Consider the following 26569-nt stretch of genomic DNA (forward strand, 5'->3'; position numbering starts at 1 on the left):
GATGAATACAAATGACGTTAGACTACATTACATGCAGGCACAAAAAGCAAGCACGTCAGGACCTCCAATAGACATTCCTCTAACAGCCTGGGAGTGCTTCAGTCTTTGAAGCAGTCTCCTCTGAAAATCAATGAAAATCATACAGGGATTTGATGTCACTATGGGAAAAGCCAAACGAGTATGAGGGATGATTCCATGTTTAAACATTTCAAAATAAAATAACTAATAGTAAGGATGCACCAATCCAACTTTATCTTCTGTCAATACCCATTCAGATACCTTAACTAGGAGTATCGAGCCAAACCAATAATCTCTTTTTCCAAAATTTAGAATATGTAGTCTTCACTGTATTAAACTCAACGGGGTCATACGTTTGTCAGGTAACATAATGCCCGGTATTGATGTTACTGGAGCAGCAACACGTATTTTCATGGTATAGCAGTTTTACAATCATTTTCTTGATAAATTACTTATTTTGTCTATAAAATAGTTTCAAATACCTGTCGAGTACAAGGTGACATCTTCAAATGTTTTACTTTGTCCAACCAACAGTCCAAAAACTGAAGATGTTCAGTTAACTGTCATATATGACAAAGAAACAGCAGCAAATCCTCACATCTGAGAGCCAGGCTTATTTGCTTGAAAATTGTTGGTGATTATTGCAGACTACTGTGACTGATTTCAGGACAGCTGAAATCTTGTATATTTTATATACCTTCAGCTGTTCAGACTGCACCTTGGTCCATGAATCATTAAAACACATGTAAAAAAGCAGAAAAACTTTCTGAAATGGAGCACTTGAAGCCATTTTGATCATTTGTATGTACTTGCATGATTCTAACACTTTTTGAGTAGTATCTCCATGGTTTGATGCACTTATTGCAAGTCTCATTGGATAAAAGCATCAGCTAAATGAACGTAATGTAATGGTAAAACATTGAATTTATCATTGGCAAAGAAACCATATTCAATGTCATGTCATGGCTGATAACCAAGCTATTTAATGCATAGGGTCAGTGTGGACCCTGGTGCTGATCCAGTGTATCCGATTGGTGCATCCCTTATTAATATTACATAATTGATTTTCAATTTGAACTATTGTTTGCTATGTCCGCATAAAATTGTCAACAAAAGAAAAACTGACACGTGATTTCGACTGATGTAAAATGCCCCTTGGGAAAATACACAAATTGCAGAAAATTGTTCAAGCTCGCCTCAAGTGTGCACTTACCTCCAGTTTATATAAAACACACACTCAAAACCAAACAACCTTTGAAGTTGTTTGTGGATGAAGGTTGGAAAATATAAGGACGGCATAATGAGGATTACATGCATCACAGAATGTAAAGGAGACTCAAGATGCACAAAAAGCGCCTGGAGGCTTATCTCAAGTATATTCTCTTTAGTTTACAGAAGGACTTGGAGGTGTCAGAGCATGTTTCATTAAAGGTGGGATATCTCATGCATATTCATCAACATGATAGATACCTATTCCCATATCCCCATGATGGAGATACATGCTGTTTGATAACAGATACTGTATAATATAGCATGTCATCTTGCAAAACGAATCAGTGAGGGATAGAACTGACTGAATGATTGACACCCTGCCTGTTACCTTGATCCCTGTCTTGTTAACTACACAGATTTGACACGGTGTTTTAGTTCACGTGTCTGACAGCTTGCTCCTTTTTCTGCTTAGAGGTTTCATTCTTTGAGCTCTCCGTTAAATGAAACATCACTCAGTTCACCATTCATATACCTGTGGGACTGACCATAATACTGACAGTTATGTATATTTGCTACATCCGTAAGAACCGCTCCGTAAGAACACACTAACTATAACGGCTGATTGATTGATTCACTGTTGCGCCTTTCAGGATCGAAGTTCCGAAATAATGAGTTTCAGACTGGTTTGGTTGACGTGTTTGGTGTGAAAGACCCTAAGCCCTACCCCCAGTAGTTATTGCTGAGCTTTCTGTTCTCGTACAGTACATGTATAAAGGGTAGAAGATTTACCAAATTTCTTGGAATTTGTTTAAACCTGGTTCCTTGATTTCCATTAGAGGTAGACACAAACAGCTTCTTTTTTAGTTGGTGGCCGTCAATTTTATCAGCGGTAGCTTACTGACCACCTGACTGACTTTTTAATGTCATGCTGATTCGTATTAAAATGAGAACTATTCACTTGATGGCTACATACATAATATCATACTAAGCAACTGAGGCTAAAACTACATGTATCAGGCAAAAAGTGAGCATCCTGACCAGTCCATGATCCATAGGAGACATGGAAATAAACAACATTCTTCTTCTATTTCAGGATGAGGACTAACTGATGTATTTGGCAAATGTCATGCTAACTCAGGTAAAGTTGGCTGGGTTTGCTGGAGTGTAAACTTTCCCAAATTCAGTTAAGAGAAGGACAAATCTACAAACTCTTTGAGCATCCTGGACCAGCTTACACACAGAAATACTACACAGTAGATGCGCTTGATGTGACGTAACCTTGTAACCACACAAACTGATGTAGTTAGTTGATATATGCTAACTCTTAGCCTAGGAAGTAATGCTACCTTACTATAGGTAGTTAGCTAGTAAGCCAGACATGCAAATGCAAGAAGTGCAGCTTAGTGAAGCACACTTTTTAATCATTCCTATTTTGCTCTAAATCTTGCTCTTGAATTTGTTTTGGGGAAATTCTCAAGGAAAAACACCACCCTCCAAACGAGTTGTGCTCTTACAACAACCCTACGCACACTGCTTCAGTTAGGTAAGCTATGGCTGGACAATTGCTGTAGGACAAATGTTGCTAATGGACTGTTGCCTCCTTTCTATCGGACAGCAGTTAATAATGCTGGTGAAATGTAGCTATAGTATCTTCAAAGGATAAATCAAATATCTTAAAGTCTCTGATCAACCCTGATATCTAGAGCGGTTGCATTAATTAATGATTGGTTCTGCAGGTTGATGGAATTCTTATCTGAACTTTTAAAGCTAAATGAGAGGCATTTCTGTATCAGATTTTAATCGGAAAATGTAACAGTATCCTTAGAAAAATGCTGGGTACTGTCACACTTTTGCAATTCATTCTCCATGGAGCTGAGCAGATATAAAAAATGTGGAGGTGGAACAAAACTGTCCCGTTTCTGGCTTACACAGGCAGTGAAGTTAAATAATGACACAGCACATGTAGACTAAGCCTGACATTCTGTGGTATTCTCTGGGTAAGAATGGTTGGAATGATAATGAATACAAACAAGACGTTAACCCTATTATTATTAGTATTGAAAGCTACGATACTGTATTGTGGATGCATAGCTTATTAATGTGTGTAGTAAATGTACAAAGATGTTCTGTGGCATACTTGGATGCTGATAAGACGCAGACTGCAGTGAAAAGTTTCAGAGGTCATGACAGCTCTCTGGCTCACACTACCATTCTCATTTTCTACCATGTACATTTTAATTTTGTTGGCACACATGTTAATATCAACGCCTCCGAATGCCCTGCTTTTTCTGGATTCTGAATTTGCCCAGGCATTTTGTCAATGAACAAGAAGAGATGGATAAAATTATACATTAAAACACAACAACGGAACAGAGAACATCTCTACATTTCAGAGCTCTCTGTATATTTTGCGTTCAAGCAGCTTTTTGAGTCCTGAAGCCATTTTATCCATACAGCCTGCTATGCAGTCGAGCTTTGCACTGTGAAGCCCGAGTGTAGTGTTAAGAAGAGCATACATTTCTAGGCTAATAGGTTGCCGAGGGCTACACTGCAGCTGGGTCATGCTGCAAAGCTGCAATCTGCAAAGCCATCTCTCATCTGAGCTTTTCACACCTGCAGCTAGACTGTTAAGAGGAGGGATGAGGTTCAACTGTCCTTCTTTATAGGCAGGACTCTGACACTGGACGCCGATAGCACCATGAATTGCGCATCACTTGCAACCACTATCTGCACCCGTCTCAAGGTCCAATGCGCGAAAGATATTGTGCTTACGATATAACAGTGCAAACACACGTAAAGTTTTGCAGCCCAGTGCAATTTACTTTTTTTTTTTTGCATCTGATTGCAATTATCCATGTGGCAAAGTATAAATGCTGCCTTTGCACCAAGAACACAGTAGGCAGAACAATTGCAGAGAGAAAAAGAAAGACGAGCTACAGGTCCTTACCACTGAGGTGCAGAGGCATTCCTCACAGCTTCAGGCACAGAATTTAAACATGACAGAGAGAAACTGTTGTGGGAATTTAATATCCCCACTCAGACCTTAAAAGAAGATGGCGAGATTTGAAGTTGAGGACTCTCCATATAAATGCACTTCATTAGCACTAACTCTCTGAAGATGCTAATAATTTGACTGTAACTGTGTGTGTCTGTTAGCGCTGATTTTTGTGAATTTAATGGTTTTCGCATCAAGGTTCCTTTGCATGGAAAGGGGCCAATTTTGAGTCAAATTTATGCATATTACCTAATTTAAATACGTACAAATAGCAAAGGAGCCTCAAGACGCATTTTACCCTTTGTGGGTCGAGAATTAAACAGTTTCTTTTGTGACAAAAGCCACACAACCCTTGTGTGGATTCACCTGTCAGTGTGCTGCCTGGGAGGCCTGCAGCTCTGATGGAGAGAAAACTGTAACAAAGGCATTATTATATTCTGACCTTTCCACAGACATTGATACCTTCCACGATATGATGAGGGTGTCACAGCCTCTCTTGCTGTCCTTTCCCCTCGCTGTATCCTCTCCTGTCTTCCACTTATTTCAAGCGCCTGTCTCTGTTTATGTCTGTTTGTCTACTTCCATCACACTCCTAATGAGGGTTTCTTCGCCCTGAAGTGTGTGTGTGGTAAATGGTATGAGGATATAGAGCCCACCAGCTGAGCTCCTGCACTACCTCTGACCTTCCTTGTCTCTCTCTATCCGCCTCCCTTCCCTCTGTCTTCTCTCTGTTCAGATGTTCACCTGTCCATCCAACAGTTGGCAATAAGGCGCTGTCACTAAACTACTGTCAGTGCCAATGACTGTCATTTCTGTTTCAAGTGTCAACTCCCCCCTCGAGCTCTCTCGGCGCATGCCTTAATGAGCCCTGTGGCGAAAACGGCAAGATGGAATGACAAAGGGGGGCAAAAGTGTGACGCTCCCGGGGAAAAGCTTGTGGTGAGGAGAGAGCAACAGGGGAGCAAGCAATTATCCCGACTCTGGTGCTGTATATGGCCATCCAGCCCCCGAGCAGACACGTTACAAATGAGCTATATCCTCCACCGCTGTGGAAATAATCACACCCAGCCACCATAACTCTTTACCCCCACCTGGTAGAGGACAGATGCTCCAAAACATTAAAGGGAGAAGTAAAGAGAGACTGCGCTTAGAGTGGGAATTGAAACCATATTAATGCCATATTTTATACTTAATAATACTATATTGCTTTGCCAACACAGGTTTCTTTACCGTCAAGCCCATAAAACACCCTTGAATTGAATTATGAGAGGAACGGTTGGGGATAGAGAGAAAAACTAGGCTTGAATCGGATATATTAAAATGAGAGGGAAGGAGGAAGAGAGGTACCTGTGCATATATATTATAGAAGAAGGAACGGGAGGAATGATTTCCCCCAAGACAAGGGGGAAATAGAAAACGATTCTAGGCAAAGGAGAATGTGTAAAGCCTAGGGCAGTCTACATAACTTTCACCACCATGAGTTCTCTTTTTGGGCAGATTTTGTATTTCTAATACAAAAATCCTTGAGTCGGAAGGCTTCCACCTGTCACAGGCCATCTAGTTCGAGTGATGTTGAGATTTGTCAGGACCTTGAGATGATCTGTCTCAGACATATGCAGATACAGGGGATGAGCAGCATGCAATGGGAGTGGCAACTGGGGGAAACTCCACCTGCAATAATCCTGTAATCAGTACAATTTATCTGAATGCTAGGCCTGTCACGATAACAAATTTTTTCTGGGCGACAAATTGTCCCAGAAATAATTGCGATAAGCGATAATTTAGCCGTTTTGAGACCATTTTGAACTGATATAATGATAATGGCATACTAATGCAAGTACACCTTTTCAAAGATCAATAAACGTTTATTTCTAAAGAATATTTAACACTAGAAGTGGAAGACATATCCCAAAAAAATAAACAAAACAACCAAACACAATAAATAAAATCGTCTGTTTTAACACATTGGTGGTTTAGTTCCTACTGTTATACAACAAATGCGACACAGCGGCTCGCTCAAGTGAAGTTGTCCACCGCGCTCATTCGGTTTGAACCAGAAGTGCTTCTACATGGCAGCTATGGCGTTCGGCTTTGAAACCAACCATCTTTGTTTCTATACCTCCAAATCTCAACTAGCACGTCCTCTAACTTGCTCCTCACAGGGCTCTCCTGCTGCACTCTGGGTAACGCCAGGGGTCCTCTTGTCCTCCGGTCTCTTTGATAGAGGGACATCAGAAAAAACGAGAAATGGAAATGGTAAAGTTATAGAGCTCATTAAAAGTTAGTTATCGAGCTCATTCAAAGTTATCATGTGATTCATTGATTTATTGATTTATTGATTTATTGCTTATTGCGACAGGCCTACTGAATGTGCCTATACACTGTGTCAAAACAATAATCTCACATTGTATGTCATACTATGAGATGGGTCTGACTTTGAGGCATGTCATATGGTGGAGTTGTAGCTGAAACACCACCTGTAATAATAAACTGGAAATGTAACTGGTTTATGGGACAGCCCAAATTGGCGTATTGTAAGGGACAGTTGCATATGAGGATTGAAAAGCAGATGGCTTTTGGAAGAGGTTTCCCCTCTGACAGCCTCTTCTTTCTCAGCTCCAACCTGCCTCACAAGTCCCCACTACGCAAAAACAAACCACGCAACACGCATTCTCTCACTCTCACAAATGTGACATACACAGAGGCTCAACGACAGTACTGCACACCAAAAACCCCATTTTCCTGGAGCACCTACGCAAGATGGAATATACAGATTATGTTTCACAGTGCTACAGTGTGAGGTAAATACTCTCTCTATGTTTGTGCCTGATTGTGTCCTTCTCTCTTTAAATCTCACACACACCAATGTCTTTATGCTGTGGTTTAGTTTGTTTACACACCAATTTAAACTAAAATAAACCTCAAGTCTCATTTGATTGAGTAAACAATATTATAATATAAAGTTGATGCTACATGTTTTGGTGAAAAAAGTCAAAATGAATGCAAACGTTAAAATATGTATTATCTTTTCTAATTATAGTTTATTTTGTCTCATCTTAATGCCATCTGGAACTGATGGTTTACTCATACTCTTTACTACATCCCCGCTTACACATACCAACACTGGCCTCAGTTGTGTTCAGTGAAGAGCAAAAGACTCATGCTGTTAAGTATTCAGAAGCAGCAGGAACACAGAGTGTGGCCACAGTGGGCCAAAAAACAGACAGTATGACCTCCAACAAGGACAAACTTTATCTGGATGACTCCGTGAGCATCTGTCTGACTGTGTGAGTGTAGGTTGTCTGTGTGTGCACGCACATGTCTCCATAAAAGGGTGGGCGAACTTGACTCTGTGAAGGCCAGCTCTTAGACAAGAGAGCTTCTTGACTTCTCTTGTCTGATGCAAAAGAGGGGGAAGTGTCCAAAAAGACCTGTCACTGTGACATTTTTAGGGCATCTATCTTAGCCAGTAGAGCGGCTTATTTCAAGCGTGTTTGTTGTTGTGCATAATTTAACAGCCAAAAACATGAATGAACACTTATTTCCATGTGGCAATTATCTAAAAAAAAAAAAGTTAAATGTTGTGTAAATAATCTAATGTGTAAAAAAAACTGGGTTGGCCTGCTACAGTCTCTAAAACTAGGCCTGCATGCAGAGTATTTCCCGGCTTACTGCAGATTCCCTTCTGTATCATAAGGGAAGTGGCAGCAGCTTGAGGGAACAAAGCAATAAGTAAAAATTTACATAAATTCACATGGTAATGTATTCAGCATTGGGCAATGACTTTCCCTATAACAGAGGGACATGTTTTTGAAAAAAGATTGTGTTTTCAGAAGAGCAAAGCAGGAAGAATTTGCACACACATGAGTATAATGAACAAATATTAGGCGTAATATTTGAGATTTAAAATGAAGAGAAACTATTCCGATCTCTGGAGCCCAACTGTGTGTCGACACACACACAGACACACACCCGCTATGCCCTGAATTCATTACTGAAGTCTCATGCGGATCTTTAATACGAACACAAAGGAATTGTTCAACAAATGTCAAAAACTTAATCCAAAATGTCTTGTTTTATCAACAATGACCACCAATAATGGTATTGGCACCTGAAACAGGGTTGCAAAGAACTGCGGTAATTTGGTTTCACAACATGCAGCACACACACACACACACACACATACACACCAAGTATTCCTCCCTGCTGTATTCTGTCCAACCATTGAGCACCATGACAAATGCAACCACGCAATTGTGCAACTCTGTAATTAAATGGAGACTTGGGGTCAAAACTCCCAACAGGTTGGCGGGCGTGAGATGAAAAGTAAATTGGCTCTTGGTGACTTTACAGGAACAATACGGCGTGTTTATAACTATGATTAATAAACCATTATTTATCTTTTAAGCACCATAATATCATGAGAGTTTAGGTCTAATCTCTCACTGCCTGGCCTTCTCTGATTGTTTAGCGGTGATAACGACCGGTGCCGGGTAAGTGAAAGTACAGAACACACACATCCACTGAATGAAAAATGTTGATTACATTACCTTTCCAAAGCTGCCTTTGCCAATGGCCCGCAATATCTGGAAGTGGTCAAAGTTCACTGTGAAGAAAAGGAGAGGATGAGAAAGATATAATTCATCAGCATGAGTTCAGCTACAAAACGGAGAAGGACATGGTGTACAATCATAAAGTCTTAGCGCAGGGACACCTTAGCTGTTGTTGCGGCTCTGTACACCAGCACATTCGATTTCAAATCATAATGAGGTCAAAGTGCTGACTTCAAGCATGAATTTGAATGTGTTCACGTCTACATCAGATAAAAGATGGAGGAATTGAATCTGCACAGTCCCCCACTCTTAGGGGACAGAAAGTAATTGGACAAGTTAACATAAACATTTTAGACGATTCCCTAGTGATGCTCTGCCCGGCAAGGCAACATAAGGCAACATCTTTACTTCTTGCTCTGAGGGCTTTTTGTCTTAGCAACACATGCTCATTTTGATTGAGGTCAGAGTTAAGAACATTATGTGTGTACTCAAAACAGTCCTCGTCTTGTCTGGAGGTATATGAATGCTTTCCTTCTGCGTAGTCCTAAATAACAGGAACAAAGGCCTTCAAACAGCAGGGGCTAGGGCTTTTATTGTGAAAGGTAGGAACGTAAGGAGAGGATCTAGTATGTGCTTCCTTTGTCAAGGTTGAAAGGTGTAAAGAATGCTGTTTTAGTTCTGTCTACAGAGCTTCTATGTTGTTTTATAATCCTCATGGTTGATGCCTTTGTTCGAGGTGCAAAAGCTTGAAATTGACCTTGTCCCGGAAAAAAACTAAGATCCCTTTATCGCTGCATAATACTTGCGTTGCTGTGTGAAAGCACTCAAACATAACAAAAAAATATACTGACGTACTGTACACAAATGCTAACATGCTCACAATGCCAATGCCAACATGATATTGCGATAGTATGTCTACTACTAATAATGTTAACATTTGCTACTTACCACGAAACAAAGCACAGCTGACGCCAATGAGTGTCATTAGTTTTGAAGGTTTTTGGTCATTACCTAAATTGGACCAAAAAAACTATTTAACACAATGATGGCGCAAGATGAAACCTAAGTTATGACAATTCATCTTCAGCGTAATATGAATGTCTGTTGCTGATTTCATGACAATCCATCCAATAGATGATGACACATTTTGCTTAAAACCACAAATGTCATCCTCATGGAGTCGAGGGATCACTGGACTTTGAATGTCTGAACGAAAATGTAACAACGATCTATCCGATAGTCAGACCAAAGTGGTGCACCAAAAAAATTGTCATTGCCATCTTTAGAGCCATGTCGCTAACATGGTCCAAAAGTGAGTCAAATAGTGCTCACAGACAGATTTGAGTCCTTGTCGAGCCGAAAGTCAGCACGTATTCAACCCAATGGACTGTTTCATTTTAAATCCAATGGGCTGGAGTACAGAGCCATATCAATAAAAAACAAATTACTGTCCTAATACTTTCTGGCTGTACTGTATATTGGATTGGTACTGCCAAGTCGTAGCTTTGCAATCAATAGAACATAAAGGCTATTTTCCATCAGAATGAACACTGTGGGAGGGAGAAAAACTGGATTGTGGAAAGTCTGAAGAATTGAAAAACAATGACATTTTGAACAGTCACAACATGAAGCATGTATTTTCTATCAAGATCGGAATAGTGTAGCTTCAACACACTACCATGTCTCAGCAAGGGAATTGCAACAGATTTTGTTTTTCTGATCATGCCTGCCGCATGGTTCTGTCTTCTCATAACTTTATAAAGGCTCTGTTGAACTAATGACATTTGAAAAACTTTTGGAGGAGACAATCTCTGTCTTATCTTTACATCAGAACATAAAAACACAAAAACATTCAGCGTGTAGAAGATTATTCAAACTTCTTATAGCTGTGTCACAGATAATTGGACACTTTTAATAAAGACACGGATATTCTGATCAGGAACAACGACTGCATGCTTTAATTTGTCCAAATAAAGTTAATAAAAAAACATCTGTTAAGGAAAATGTTCCATTTGGATTTCCAGTGTATCTAGCGGGAACATCAGAGCGAAGGCAAAGTCAGGAGTCTCATTCCAGAAAAGCACCCAGCTCACTGCACTGCAATCATTTATCTTACTTTATTTTGTTATATCAATATGTGTAATGGTGCACTTAGATGTTTTGGCTCATTGCCTCCTTCGGTGGATGTGTGTTCTGCTGACTGATAGATTGTCCTGTGTGTGGTACAGAGTTTAAACTCGGTGTTTGTTGGATGGGAGGAGTCAGGAGAAAAGTCCTTGTAAAGAGGGAAAAGCCCTGTGTAATGTAATGTAACAGATTTTACAATCAGTTTTATTTTTGTGTTAAGTCAACTGAATAATTAGAGGAAAACATCAAATTGTAATTTTTCTGACCCTAACCCTGCGACTCCAATTTAAAATGCAATTGATTCTAATGTAAAATAATAATAATACAGGCCTGTGTCTTGTGCTGTGCATAATACCAAACAAGATAACAGAAGATAAGTTTACATTACCACATATTTATCTGGTTTCTATATTAATAGAATCACACAAAATAATGCTATTGCATTGTATTACATGTATTATTACTTGTAAACTTAATATTAATCAGTAATATGTAAATATTATTATTAAATTTAAAAGTGCAACAACTGTTAAGCTCTGCACTGTAGCTGCTGGCGTTAGCTAGCATTAGCTTCACAGACTGACAGCTTAGGGTTAAAGTTTTAGACTATATCCTTAAAGGAGTTGCATTCTATATTTAGAACATAAATATAGCAGCAAACAACCAATGTAGTTCTTCAATGGAGAGAAATAGTGGAGTATTGGCGTCCTGAGCAGAGAATGAGGTCACTCTCCGTCTGTGTGTGTTGTAATGTGAGCTTCTCTGTCGGTGATAGACCGTCCCACCGTGGCTATTAGTGCATGTGGCTATGGAAAGTTTTTGTTATTTAACGTAATGGGGTGAGAGCTAAATGGAGGCAAACTCAGCGCACTTTTTTTCCAATGTTATTTTTATATTATGAGCTGAAAAGTTTTTCCGCGAAATTCCGACAGACACTAAATGAATTTCAAGGTAATTAGCTGCTCGCTACCAGTCTGAAATCACTCCCTATTTACTATTTTAGTGCACTACATTGACTGTTTTATTTTAGTGTCAGAACTCTTTGCATGTAAAATGATCTACCCTTGAGCAAGCCTAATCCAAAATGATGATGAATAGTTAGTCTTCAGTAAATCTTAACTTACTGTTCACTATTATAGAGAAACCTGTTGGTCGGTAAGAGTAATGAATGATTTTGGACACAGCCCTGGAAGAAATAAAAGGCTTTCCAATCTCTTTAGTCTCCTACAACAACTAAAAGACATAGCCCACTGTGATTAGCTACAGCTGAGTAAAGTAGCTGTCATCATAGTTGGTGCAATCTACAATTAATGGTTTAAGGCACTGTTAATTCCATACGTTATAATTAAAATTGCAGAGGAAGTATGTTGTTTTGTAATATTTTATTTCCCAGTGTGTGCAAATGTTAAGATTGATATGATAAAGTATTTTTTTGCGAATTCTTACTGATTTAAGCCAGACAACCAGTAACCATGTCACTATTTACTGCATGTACGAATGTGGACTGATGAGCTGATGATCGACCTCGTCCTAGTGCTCTGTGTCAATGGTTAGGCACAGGCAGATGTGAGCACAGCAGACACAACGGTAACTTATGCAGCTCCTCCTTAAAAGTCAGTCAGCTCCTAAAGCTCACATCCTGATCCGCCTGGCCCCCTGTCTGTGTATACAAGGAGCGATCAAAAGAGATGACAGCACATGCTGGGCTCCTCCAGGCAGACCCACTGCCAGCTGACCTATGCACGCCCGGCTGAATGATGGTTTTTGCTTCCAGGCTAAAGACACAAGGTGCGGCTTGCATGTTTTGTCTGGAAGATAGATTAATCCAGTGTGGATTCTCCCTTCTCAGTCTTTTGAACATGCGTAATCCTCTCATATGGCATTGCTCTGACTGCAACCCGGTGCCAACATACAGACACTGTACCATGAATATAGCGGTCTGTGCTGTACAAAAAAAGGGTTGAAGAGAAATGTGAAGAGCAATTCTATACAGTAGTGTGGGTTCATAGATTCAGTGGTTCCTATTTAAGATTAGACGGCAGCATGTGCTAGCTTTAAGACCAGCAGTGGTACGTGCAAAGCCAACAGGAGCAAGAGTGAAAAAGTGGAACTAATAATAAAACAAATTCAAACCGCAAACAGCACTGTGACAGGTAGTGGCAGGACACCACTTGACATTTCAGCAACTATGTGGAGTGCGTGGCAGTGAAAATTACATATTGCACATTTTGTACCACTTTCTGTGTCCACTATTATATATACACTTGAGAATACACAATGATTATATGTTATGTTGCTGCATCATGTGTAGACCCCACCATGTAAATTTCATATAAATCAGATGATGTTTGTCACATAAGGCTGACATCCGGTTAGCAGTATGTGGTGCAAAGAGTACGACTTAATGCGGGCATCTAGATGTCTTCAGGCCTTCACTTATCCAGCCTGTAAAATTTGGGACAGATTTTACTATTTAAAGTCAAGTTACAACTGTGTCCGCTTCACCACAGCAATGCTGTTCAACAAAAACTCAAAAACTTCACAATTTGGAATTGTTAAGTTTGGAGACATTTCAAATTTCTGAGCTCTGAGTTGGATCTTCTTGCCGACTTGGAAAATTCAGATGATCCACACAACCACCGAGTTGACATTTCAAGATGGCTGCCCTGGTTGTAAACAGTACGTAGAAGCCCCTGTAATACGGCTAACCATAGCCTGGTAGATTCAGCTGGTGTTTTTTTTTATTTTGTTTTTTCAGTGACCTGTTTATGCGAGAAGGGTTATAAATAGTAGCCTGCGATGTAGTGAATGACCTCTTGTAGATGTATCCATCTTGTTTCCTCTTCCTTTTTTTGGCTGTTGGCTACTTTTTTCCGAATGGAACTATAACGCTGATATGATAGTAAATGGTAAATGGACTTGTACTTATCTAGCACCTTTCTAGTCTTCTGACTACTCAAGGCGCTTTCACACTACTTGTCACATTCACCCATTCACAGAGAGATTCACACTGATGGTAGTGGATCTACATACCATCTAATCTAACCATTCACATCACATTCACACACCCATGCACAGCACGGCGAGCAATTCAAGCTTCAGTGTCTTGCCCAAGGACACTTCGACATGCAGACCGCAGGAGGATCGAACCGCCAATCTCTCGAATGGAAGACGACCCGATCTGGCTCTGAGCCACAGCTACGCCTAATGTTGATAACTCGGGTGTGACGTCATTCCCAGTTCCGAGGTAAATGGAACGCACTCCAGCCAAATATGAAAAAAGTCAAATAAACACTCTCAGAGGAGTTTGAAAAGTTTGCATAAACACACAAAATTCAAAATTAACAACTCCCCGTTGGGCGGATGAGAGGAGGATAGCTATGTGGGTTTTTCTTAGTAAATTTAGTAAAAGCAACTTTGTCACAACTAAGTCCTTCCACGCATTAGGGGGCAATATGGAGCCTGCTAAACACATATGAACCCAATCGTGGTATATTCTCGCAATGTTCACAGGCTGTGATGTGTGCACCACATTTCATACGTTTTTGAATATACCAAGTCCATTAAAAACGCATTTAAGACTAAAAGTAATTGGGGACTCTATAGAGGCTATGTGCTATGCCCAAGGAAAATTGCGATCACATCAAAATAATTACTAGATTGAACATGGGTGCAAAGTGTAGTGAGATTTCGTACATCCTGGAGTCCTGATTAACGCACAAAATCCAAGATGGCTGAACCAAATTCCTGAACATCAAAGGTGCTTCTTTTGCTGGCGATATGGAGCCTGCTGGCCACGACCGAGCCTAATCACTGCAGAACATTGCAAGACTTTTTGCCACTTCTGACATGCGGGACACGTTTCACGAGTGTTCAAACATTTAGAAATCCCATTGTGCAGCAGAAACACTCAACCCCCAGACAAAAAAGGAGAAACACTCAATCGATCCTCTTAAAAATAAGAATAAGTGCACACTGTGACTATGGTGTCTCACTTCATTAAGTGTCTTTTTTAACCAATTGTGAAAGATATATGTTATAGATTAAGCCTAAATAGGAAGCAAGAATACCTTATATTAATCAGCAGGATTGTATAAAAAAAAATGTATATATATATATCCTTATGGTTACATTTCTGACAGGGTTTAGTACTTATAAGGTTTTCACAAAGACTTGAACTCCCCGAATCTGACTTGAATGTGCACAAACAGCACAGACAGTCACTGCAGATGTGTCAGATGGTATAAATCTAGGCCTACGCGGATATTAAAAAAGGTATGTAAATGTAAATGGTCCACTAAAGACTTGGAATATGATTCTACATGTCAGAAAGCACGATCCAACATCCACCGCAACTTTTTTTTTTAAACCCATCGATCGATGTCCCCACAGTGCTTCCGCGAAGTATGAGTCATCGGGTAATGGGAAGCAAAACAAAAGCCCTCCCCTCCCTTTTTAACTGGCCTGGTGAAAGGAGCCGCTCTTTACAATCAGGGGTAAAAGAGATTTGGGCCTTGTTCCATTCTGAGGGGATAATTAGAGCGTAAGCTGTGTTTCCTGTAGCCATCGCTTCAGCATCAGAGCGCACCCCTCCCCGTGCTGGGAGGAAGAATTGTGCACTAGCAGACCAGTAAAGTCAAGCAGCAGAGGTGAAGTGTTTGCCGTTCAGTCAATCAATGGGTTCACAGCAGCATAAAATGGTTTATTGTTTCGTCCGGGCCTTGACAGTTATCATTTGAGAGCTGATGTTAGTACTCTTTACCTCTAATAACACATCTTCCTATTCCTCAGCATTTCAAGAATATTTTTCCAGTGCTGAAAATGAGCCCTTTTCTTTTCCAGCTTTTTAGTGGTTTCTACACAGTTGCTGCGGCCATTGTTGAGTCAAATGATTAAGGGACAGTGGGCATCCATTGGATAAACTACAGTCAACAAATGATGCTGCTGATGGTGTTTGTAATTTGTGTCGTTTCACTGTCAAGCGGTACCCGTGAAAACCAGCACATTGATGGTAAGTGAGGTTGGATGGTGAAAAAAAGTGTCTATACTGCAGTCATTGCTGGCTCCCTCAGCTCTCAGGTTTCAGTGGATGCTGCAAAAAAAAAAAAAAGACTATGGCCAAACACTCCAGTCAAGTGCACCAAGTAGTGTGTGTGTGTGTGTGTGTGTGTGTGTGAATTTGATCTACCATGGAGACAGTGGGGGAAACGACAATATCTTTTCCCCTGTACGGGCTGGAAGCTGCTGACACACCAGGGTGATATGCTGAGTAGGCTCTACAGGGGTCCTCAACGGGTGATTGGGTCCTGTGGAGGAGCTTATATTGGCACAACGCCCATGTCAAGGGGCATGGAGAGGCTCTGTATGTGTGTGTCCAAGCGCTTAAAAACTTTCAGGAGCCAAAGTCACAATTCAGCCCTCACTAATATCCGTGTTGTGTATATATGCATGTGTTTTTTTAAAGACAGGCTAAAAATAAGATAAGATTTTCTTTTTCCAATTGCCAGTCTGTGAGTAGGCCTGATCAAGACTGCGGGGTCATTTGTCCAGGTAATGAATGCCAATAACCTGACAGGTAACCTTTCTCACTGAAGACAAAAGCCAGATGCTAGCGGGTGTTTTTTTGGTCTGTGGGAACAGGGCTTCATCAAAGCTCTGAAAGCTCTCCAACTGTCACCTCAAATTGTCTATGGACAAATAAACAAGGGGTGACCCAAATAACTCCTACCACGTCACTATTGTAAATATTTCAATCCAGATATGTCTGATTGTAACAATATCTGAGGGCTGCTCACAGTGTCACGAGCACGAGAGACAGCTTTGCAGCACAATGCTCTGGAGGGGTAGGGCTGCAATTAACTATTATTTTCATTATCAGAAAAAAAAACTTGTTATGTCAGTCTGGCATTTTTCCTGATAAAGAACTTAATTAAATTTAATAGTTGACAGAGTTGATTAATGTTCTATCATTTATAAACTGACTACTTGTCTCAGCCCTACTCGCTATAGGGGCTATAGGTGTGGTACAAAGGGAGATGGACCCGTTATATATCTCATATCTCTCTAGTTCAGGAGCAGCTTAACAACAGCAACAACAAGACAATAACCTTGGTGGTGGTACAGTGCATACAAACTGATGAGAAGCACAGCTTATGCTGTGATGATCGCAGTTTATATGAAGAAATTCAGTTGTTGCAGCAGCACAAAGACAGATAAATACGGATGAATAGAGAAAGTCAAAAAAATAAACAAGAGGTATATAAAGGTAAAATAACAATAGAAGTAAGAGCAAGACAAAGTTACAAGATAATCAGAATGTGAAATCAGGAATACTTTAATAATCCCAGGGAGAAATGTTTAAAAGTGAAGTAAAGTGACAATCATTTGATTAATAGCACAATCAGCAATTACACTAAAACTAAAGACAATGTTATTAAATAATGGCACAATTGTGTGCATTAATTTAGCAATATAATAGAAATATAATGTAGTGACACATTACAGCATACCATAATATAATAGCATAGTATGGGATCATGAAAGGTAAGAAATAGTACAATGAATTGTAATTTATATGATAAAAGAGAACAGAGGCAAGACAAGGTGAACCATGTGGAGGACACCTTCAAGACCATGAACAATACATACATTATGCATCGAGATCATCAACCTTGCTAATTAGACCCTGGGAAATACAGCATTGCAGAGTGGTCCAGAGAGACAACCTTTCAAAGCAACTCTCAACATGATGAGTTTTAAAAAACAAAGACAAAACAAATCTGTAAGCCTGTAAAAAAAAAAAGATGTAAGGAAACTGCAGTATTATACGCCAGAGTCAACGTAACAAGAAGACTGCAATTAGCAGCTGGGACCACACAGAGGTAGGACATAATGGCGCGCACATACACGCACACGCACACGCACGCACACACGCACACACACACACACACACACACACACACACAGACAATAAACGTATGAAAATGAATGTGAATTTAGTGTGCGTCAGTTTCTATAGTCATATTTTGGCATTAATTATGAATCCTAAGATAATGCAACTTTCATGAGACGTTCTTTATTAATCACCATCAGTCAGAGCTCGCGGCACAGAGAGGGTTGTGTGAGGGGAGGAGGAGTGGCAGTGTATCAAGAGCGCAGATGCTGACGAATTAGGAGTTACAAGTACCTACAGCTTTGATAGCTCTGGTATGATTCACGACAAACACATGCTCGGCGCGTCAAGGTTGAGAGGTTATGTTATTTATGCAATGTCCCTCGCTTGAGAAAAGTTCGACGGACTCACTGTTTTATGCTTTTGTGAGATGTGACGCAAGACAGTAGATGCAATGGGGATCAAGCACACAAATTACAAGCAGGATGTGCATTCATACGTCAACCTTTGTTTTGACTTTTTACTGTAGCGCCCTTTTTAAATAATTAGCGTCATTTTAATGGATGAGTAAACATCTGACGAAGCTCCCTCATTTCTATTCTGTCATTTTCGAGATACATCATTCTCCCATTTTCCTTCCAACCCCAAAACGTCCTTTGAGAACACACCACAGTTATCTGGTAGAGAAAATAACTTCAATTGGGTTTAATTTAAAAACCACTCAGAGAGCGGAAGATTAAGTATTGATGCATTCCCTCGGAAAATCAAGACACCATATGCAACATCTCGTTCTTTACTATGCAGCGTCCAGTTTCACCCTGGGTTCCCCAAAGAGGCTATACCTGACTGAAAGAGAATCCCAACCCAATCAATAAACTGGACCAATGATACTGTTCGTCTGTCGGCTGAAATCAATGCATCTAGGTGAGGATGCTGCCGAGGAACGAGGAGGAGGCAAAGCACTATGCTAATGGGGCGAGGGGCTAATACTTTTGAAATCAGTAAAGCTTGAGTACATTGATCATTCAGATACCGCTTAATACGACGGAGCCATGGTTCACGCCACATTCCATTCACAAAGCGTTGTGCTGAGAGGGCAGAATTACGGAAGCCAGAGATTGAAGTTCTGTCACCATAACATGGAGAAACGCCTGCATTTAAAAACCTGAGTGACTGATCTCCTCACACTTGACTGTTTACGCTCGGTTTAAAGGGTAATCTTGAGTATTAGCAAACACTGAAAATGCATATATTATTTACTTAAAATGCTCTTTATGGATACTTATTTTGAGCGAAAACACAAACAGCTTACTTTGTATGATTAAGGCTCCATTACAAATATATACATGTACATATTTAAACCATAGACTGCATTTTAAGATGGACTTCCTCCCACTTTACAAAATTGAAGCCAAAATGTTTCAAGCAAGGAGGGTAAAATGAGGAGATGTGACTTATTAAGGTATAACACACGTGCAGTAAAGTCTGGACTGCACTTGCCAAAAGGCTGAATAGCTGGTGCACTGTCATAGAAGATGGGGGTGATTGATTCGTTTCACTGAGGCGTAGGAATACATCGTACATGAAAAATAAAGATATGTAAATATACGCCTTCCATTTGAACATTCCCAAACAGAACTGTCAGAAAAACATGCTCATTTGGTTTCTAGATTTGGAAAAGTCTAGAAGTGCTTTTCAAATGAATTATATTAACTCTTTTCAAGTTATCCAACGTGGACAGGGTTGGAAATCTTACAGTGCTGAAGATGGAAATGGAGTTTAACTAGTTGATAATTCTGTCTGATATACAAAGTGGGGAAGAGTGCACATATATAGAGTGCAGATAAACCAAATATAAACAATATAATAATAATAATTAATATAAATGAATCCAAAAACCCAATGTACACAATGGCAGAGACGTAAACAGGAGTAACACTGACTGTCCTGATTATTGACTGCTGGCTTTAACAGTGCTTTTGCACTATATATAGTTTCTACCTATGATAATGTGGTACATAGATACACAGTTTGCACAAAGCCCATCAAAACTGGCCCCCAATGAATCATTATTTCAGTAATGGTAAAATAACTATCTGAATATTGAAATGTAATAATTGATGAATATTTAAGTAAGACAATCCTTTCTAAATGTAAAGTAGTTTGACACGGAACACAGAAAGTGGACTCTGAAATGTTAATGCAGAGTACATTTAGAGTACGACCCGGCCATCAAATCACACTGAGTGACTGCACCCTGTGTGGATAAGCCCACTGGACAGGGATCAAAAAACCTCCTAGCATCGATCCCTTCCTGCTCTGTCTTTGGAGAATACGCCTCTGCTTCTAATCCGATCCAATGCTGTCTGCCTCTGTACTGTGTGATCAGCCTGTGTACGAGCCATTTCTCAGATTTTGCTGACAGGTTTCCATTTGTGCACGTCGCCGCTGTGCCATATGCGTGGAAGCTTTTTGCCATCAGGCAATGCTGGATATGATGAGGGCGACGCACTTTGCTCAAGTTCTAGTGGCGGAAGTTTAATATCTCTACACAGACGCTGGCAGAGGGATCAGAGTCTGAGTGCATGTGACACTTGAATGTGCATGTGACACTACACCGTGTAAGAAGTGCTCTAAAAAAACTGTTTGCTTTACAGCGGCTTCTTCTCCCACGTGATTACTGAATATTTTATTGCAGTAGTAAAGCCATATTTCACGGTCTGTAGTAGTCGAGCTGCTACTGGGACACACTAGGGTCTTTGATATTGAGCATCCAATTGAATGCATTGAGAGGCCGATGCAGGAAGGCTTACTGTGCGATTAAACTAGTTGTAAATCCAAGACATTTTGCTATTGGCATTCCCCATCTCTCAAGCCATCATAGAGAGTGAGCCCTGCTTAGGGCCACGATGATCTCTACCTTGCCCTGATCATCTTCGATCTTTATTGATGGGAATTTCATTACAACATGGTGGAAAATACTCACATGTGCTTTTGATCAGCATAAGGAAGGCTGCATGTGCCTTGGACGGCAATAAAGAGAATATGGTGGCTTGAGTTATCTTGTGTTAGCAGGGCGTTTCATATCAAGTAGTTCACGTTTAAGACCATGCTCTTGGAGGAGGTACTTCTTGCACAAATGAACAAATGCATTGCTTGTTTATGGCAGAGACAGAACTACTGCCTCGTTGAAACACGGTGCTTCCCTGTTTACCTAAGAGATTTGTATGGAGCTATGAAGTTTGAGGTATATTTATTTTCCTAAAGGGACAAAGTATATTGATGAAAAATTTAAAAAAATTAAAAAATGTAAATATACAGGATTATAGCCAAAGGCTAATTTCCAGGTAGATAATACAATAAAACAAATCAGAGTAAAACATTATAATAGACACAATAGATAATACCAAACTACAACAGATCAGCAGCAGTGGACAAAGATGTTTGTTTTAAGATGTTTGGAAAATGAGTAGATCGCGTTTTGCACTTGGTATAGAGTTCCAGGTATTGGTTGCTCTGTAGGAAAAAATTGCTTAGCCAACAGAAATTCTCCTGAAGGGAACAGTGCAGTTGCCTCTGGAGCCTGCTCTGGTTGGGCTGTTTATGTTCCTTTTAATATATTTTTGTAAAGGTGGTGGAGCTAGACCATGGTTTATTCTATAACAAAGAGCAAATGCTCACTGTCTTCTATTTCAAACCGTCACAAAAGCAGAGCGCCTCTGAAGGACACATTTGATGAATCTGTTTACTTAAATCACTATCATCATTGAGCAGCCATCATCATCATCTTCATCTGTGTACACTAGAGCGCTAATACAGCCTAATTGCAGTCTCTAAACAGAGCATCTCTTGAATATTCATGAACACTACAGAGCTCATTGTCTTTACAGGCGTGACGATTTCAGCTATGGATCTCAACTGATAATTGGACAAGGATAGGGAGATGCGCACAGAGGGTGTGCCCGTGCAACTCCGTCTTCAATTCCAGTGGTGAGACGATCCCCACGGGCGGACTTTCATGTGGTCACACTGTCTTTGAGTTTGCTAGCATGTGCATTAATTACCCTGAGAGTGTTTTTTTGATCTTCATCTGCTGGACAGCTTTTATGATGACACAAAAGAGTCATACCGCTGGAAAATTAAAAGCAGCCATTAAGGCTTGATCTGGATGGGTTTTTTTTCTCCCCTGGCTGTTTGTGTGCCTCGCTAATGTGATGAAACTCTATTCAAAAACAACTAGTGGGGCATGTGATTCATACACCATACCTTGTTGCTAAGGTTACTCACCAAATTAGAATGAACTTGAACAACCGGTGCTCCTACAGATCAATAGAGGGTATAGATCGGGGATGCACAAATCAACTGTCAAAGTTTTATTGGATGTTTCATTGCCAACCGATATCAATTACTGATTTTCTCCTTGACCAGTAATGCCTGTTTATTTTAACATCAATCATTCACCTAGCACTTCACCACGGACTCTCTTTCCCTTGTCTGTTTAATTCTGCTCTCTGAAGCCGTTTTCTCATACGAACTCTGGACAATTACAAGAGAAACAGGTCATGCAGGCATTGTTTGGAGTCAGGAGGTTGTCCGTGTGAGATACAGTAAGTTCTCACTTCTTGTAAATACTCTGTTTGGTTTGGGCAAGGGGTGGTGCTGGGTAGTGCGTGCAGGAGGACAAGACCAAGTAAAAATGAGTACTACAACACTGACAGGAGGCTACCGACACAGAAGTGCTATCAGGCCGGGTCAAGAGCGTATACAAAGACGGGTGAAGGGAGAAGGGTTACTGGCTAGGCTAAAGCTAACTCCTAATCGGCTATCACTACGCTAAATTTTCCTCGCCAATGTACATTTTGGTGAGGAAAATGGATGGAGTATGGCTGCGGTATGGTATAAATGATTTTCACTGTAACATGGTAACAACAGTGTTAAATCGATTCAGATTCTTAGAAGGGAAGAATTTTGATTCTTTCATGAATCAATTTTTCCAACACTCCCTATGCAAAAACAGTATGACGTATTCCAATCAATAACACAATACAAAGGAAACAAAAAAAGATAACAAAGTGATAACTATATTTATATGTATGTTTTGAAAACATTCCCCTCATGCATTTAGACAAAAACAAGTGTGTACAATATGTGTATGATATGTGTATGCACTGTACTGTGTAGTTGTAAAGTGGGATGAGGTATGAAGAGGCTGCACAGATGTCAGGTAAATCTTCACAAACAGGGTGCCGTGTCACTGAGAATGAAAGAGGAGATGTGAAATTGGACCTCTGCACACAGAGAAATCACTACGGGAGGCTGTATCGTACATCTAAAGGCTGTCAAGACGGAGGGGGAGCAAGACGAGAGCACTTCAGAGGATAATTCTGCACTGCAGCATGGGGACTCTCGCATGCACAGCACTGTCACAAAGAAACATCATCTGGACCGTGTGAAAACTTCTGAGGTTACCATAGCAATGTGTGTGTGTGTGTGTGTAATTCTCTCTATGTTATGTTACAGAGCTGCCACAGCATCTCCTAGTCCCTGCATTGGCATAATTAATTCACTGTGATTCACAACTGCTGGGCCAGCACCGGCACATTGTGTATTCATTCCCGGGCAAGGCATTGTGCTGGACTTAAGGTGAACTACCTATGTTTTATAATCATATCTGAAGTCAGATGATACATACAGATGGACAGTCTACACTGCAAGCCAATGTTAGTTTAAGTTACTCCTGCAGCACAGTGTGATCTCCAGTGAATAAGCAATGGACTTATTGGACAGCCCAGCGTGACTCCTCGAAGGTCATCATCCCACACCAGCACCCTGAAACCAAGTCAGCCCCTGCATAATTATTTAAAGTGATAAAGAGATGTAAACATAACTGGCGTCCTCCTCAGCTGAGCTGGAGGAGGATGAGCCTCTCGTCCATGAGCAGGCTTCCTTCTGGGTCCTATGCATACATGAAACTGTTCACCTCCACATCTGTGGATTATTTTGAGTAAACAGGCCATGATTTCTGGAAAAAGACGTTGCTCTTGAGTTTTTCAAATGTATTTTTTAGCAGCTTTGAGCACCGCAAGCCATCTTGTTCCAGTATATTGGAGAGAAGACAGACATCTGTACGGCTGGTATCTCCAATCAGCACAACTCACACTAAAACAATCTAGAGTCATAAATAGAACCACAGGTAAGAGGGAAATATGTAGCTTATTATTTGGGGGTACTGACAGGGTTCCCTGTTATATGCTTATTTTTTAATTGCCTAGCTTTATTCTAGTGCATTATGAAATATATTGGATTCTTATAAAATGATGCAGGAAATGTGAAGTTTGGTTAAACCTTCCACCGTATGGTTAACACTACACACTGACTCATGCATAACCACTTACAGTACGTAGACAGCTGTTCAGTGGATCCAAATGTTCTTCCTCAAATATGTTTCAAACCTGTTCTTCTAATTAAAAACTGAATCCCAACACCCAACCGTAACTGCTCACACTATCCTTGTGCATCTCCAGGACCTGGCTTCACAAACCACTGGGCCGCTACACACTGAGGTGAAGAAATAGACCACGCTACAGGGTTAAAATGTCATAGTAACCTTTCGACTGTTCACAGAGGGATACATTAGGGATCTATTTAGAGCCTGGTGAGAGGTGGTGGGAGGGAATGCAGTAGAGGGACAGGAGGAGGAGGAGTAGTGGTCACAAACAGTCTTATAGAAAAGAAAGATTGTGATAGCAAACTGTAAAAAGAATTCTTTACTCTCAATGTATATACTGCTCAGGTAATGAGTTTTGGAAAACTCTATTTTCAGCGCCTCAAAGGTGAAAATTACACTGAGGGCTAAATAATGCATCTTCACTTCCAACACCAGCTGTCCTCAGATGAACACAGAACACAAAAGGGCAGTGTGTGCTTCAGCGGGATGGTGCTGATGTAACACAAGTTATTCACCTCATCATTTTCAGGGAAATGTACAAACATTCAGTATGTTGTTCCATGCATTAATCAGAACAAAGACGATGTTTTTTAAGTGCAAGACAAAAAGCTTCATTTAGGTCCTGTGTTCATAAAGCCTTTTTCTCTGGCAGAAAGGCACTGGCAGGGCGTTTTGAAGCACTGCCTGTGGGTTCACTACAGCTAACAACAGCTTACAACTCCTGCGGTGATAAAAGCACAACACTCACCAGCAACATTCAGCGTTCGGCCGATCGGCTCCCACAAATGGGCTTTTCTGTCTTTGTTGTGATATTTTCCTGAACAGGAGTGACAGAGACAACACCATAGTTTTCTGAAAAGCATTACGTGGAGGTGCTGGATCGGACATTAAACAGACATTTACCCTGCCAGCGCCCTAGTACAAAGTCTGTGTAAAGTCCGATTGAGCCCAAAGAGAGAGAAATGACAGCTAGGGAGCAGAGTGTTAATGATGATTCAGTCATGCAGCACACGTGAAACTGGAAGAAGAAGGGTGATTTACACGAAAATGCCAACAAAAGGGGAGAGATGACAAATGCTGTAATTGTCATGCAAATTCAGAAAATGGCAAGAGACTTGGTTGTTTATGAACAAATTGAACCATCTACCTGAACACATTGTAATGAGAATCAGGTCCTACCCCCTGCACGCTCTACCCAGGCGCCAACCCTCGCCTAAAACAAACAATCTCCCGTTGCGTGCTACATGTGTGACAAGTCAACTTCGGACAATGTCCGGACCTGATCCGTTGGGCATTGCCCGCAGTTCATCTGAGAAAACAGCTTAGGAAGAGACAGAATGCGCTAAAAAGCTGAAGCCTGGCATGTCCGACACTTCCTTTAGGAGTGTATTTAAGGTGAGAAAAAACTGTGGCCTAGTTCTTTCCCCTTAGCAGTACCAAGTTAAAGCACAGGCAGGAAACAATGTGTTCTGGCCCAGATACGCATGACTCCTGTTAGTCCTCACAGGTATTTAGGACAAGCACCATAGCTGTATATTCAGTCCAGCAGTCAGATGTGTGCTCACATGATGCCTCAGCCCAAACCTACCTTTCAATTCCTTTAAAATATTACACAACACCTTTTTAGAACTCTTCTAAAATCGACTGAGACACATCTCTTTCGACACCTGTAAGTAGCAGTGCGAGTGTTTTTATAGTCCTCCGATCTATGGAGTGAAAGAGGCTTGTTTGCATACACACTCCCCCGGGGTGTAACGGGCAGCTGGAAAGGAGGAGCTTCTGTCAGATTTAATAGTGTCACATTTCTGTGGCCATTCACTGTAGAGCATTTCAAGAATGACAATATGGATGTGTGTGTTTGCGTTTGTGTGCCACCAGTTAGTCAGTGTGTTTGCATGAGCAGAAGTAAACGGGTTACTGTTGGCTGTCTACAGTAATCTGAGATCTTGAAGGTCATGTTAATTAGAAACTCAGTTTCCTTAATTAGGAGTAAAGGATTAAGCCATGTGTACATTTAACATTGACTGGGTTTCTTACTGGGTTTTTACAAAAGCACTTATGCATGACGTAGACTTCAGATGGGATGTTTTGTGCAGCTGGATGAAAGAGGAGATTATTACTTGTAGTGGTGCATCCTACTGTCCAAAATAATTAAATCCAAAAGCCCTTGGTTAAAAAAAATATGGTTGGGGGTAGGGGAGAAATCAGATTACTGACCAATTGCATGTAAACAGGGGTTTTACAGTAACACGCTCTGAATTCCAACCGTAACCCCATTTATCCTAATAATCTTGTTTCTTGTGAGCATGTCACCATTATGTGTG

The 26569-nt window shown here is 40.6% G+C and overlaps 1 protein-coding gene across 1 annotated transcript in view; it reads right to left on the bottom strand.

The window, feature by feature from the left end:
* stk32c (serine/threonine kinase 32C) overlaps window positions 1-26569 on the bottom strand; it is a gene marked incomplete at its 3' end in the record, with an annotated part of 78865 nt that overhangs the window by 41511 nt on the left and 10785 nt on the right. Inside the window, exon 2 of the mRNA XM_083922646.1 lies at window positions 8776-8831. Coding sequence (XP_083778772.1) covers window positions 8776-8831 — 56 coding nt within the window. The remainder of the gene's footprint in view (window positions 1-8775; window positions 8832-26569) is intronic.

Source organism: Echiichthys vipera, assembly GCF_963691815.1.
Source record: "Echiichthys vipera genome assembly, chromosome: 11".
NCBI classification, from domain to species: Eukaryota; Metazoa; Chordata; class Actinopteri; order Perciformes; family Trachinidae; genus Echiichthys; species Echiichthys vipera.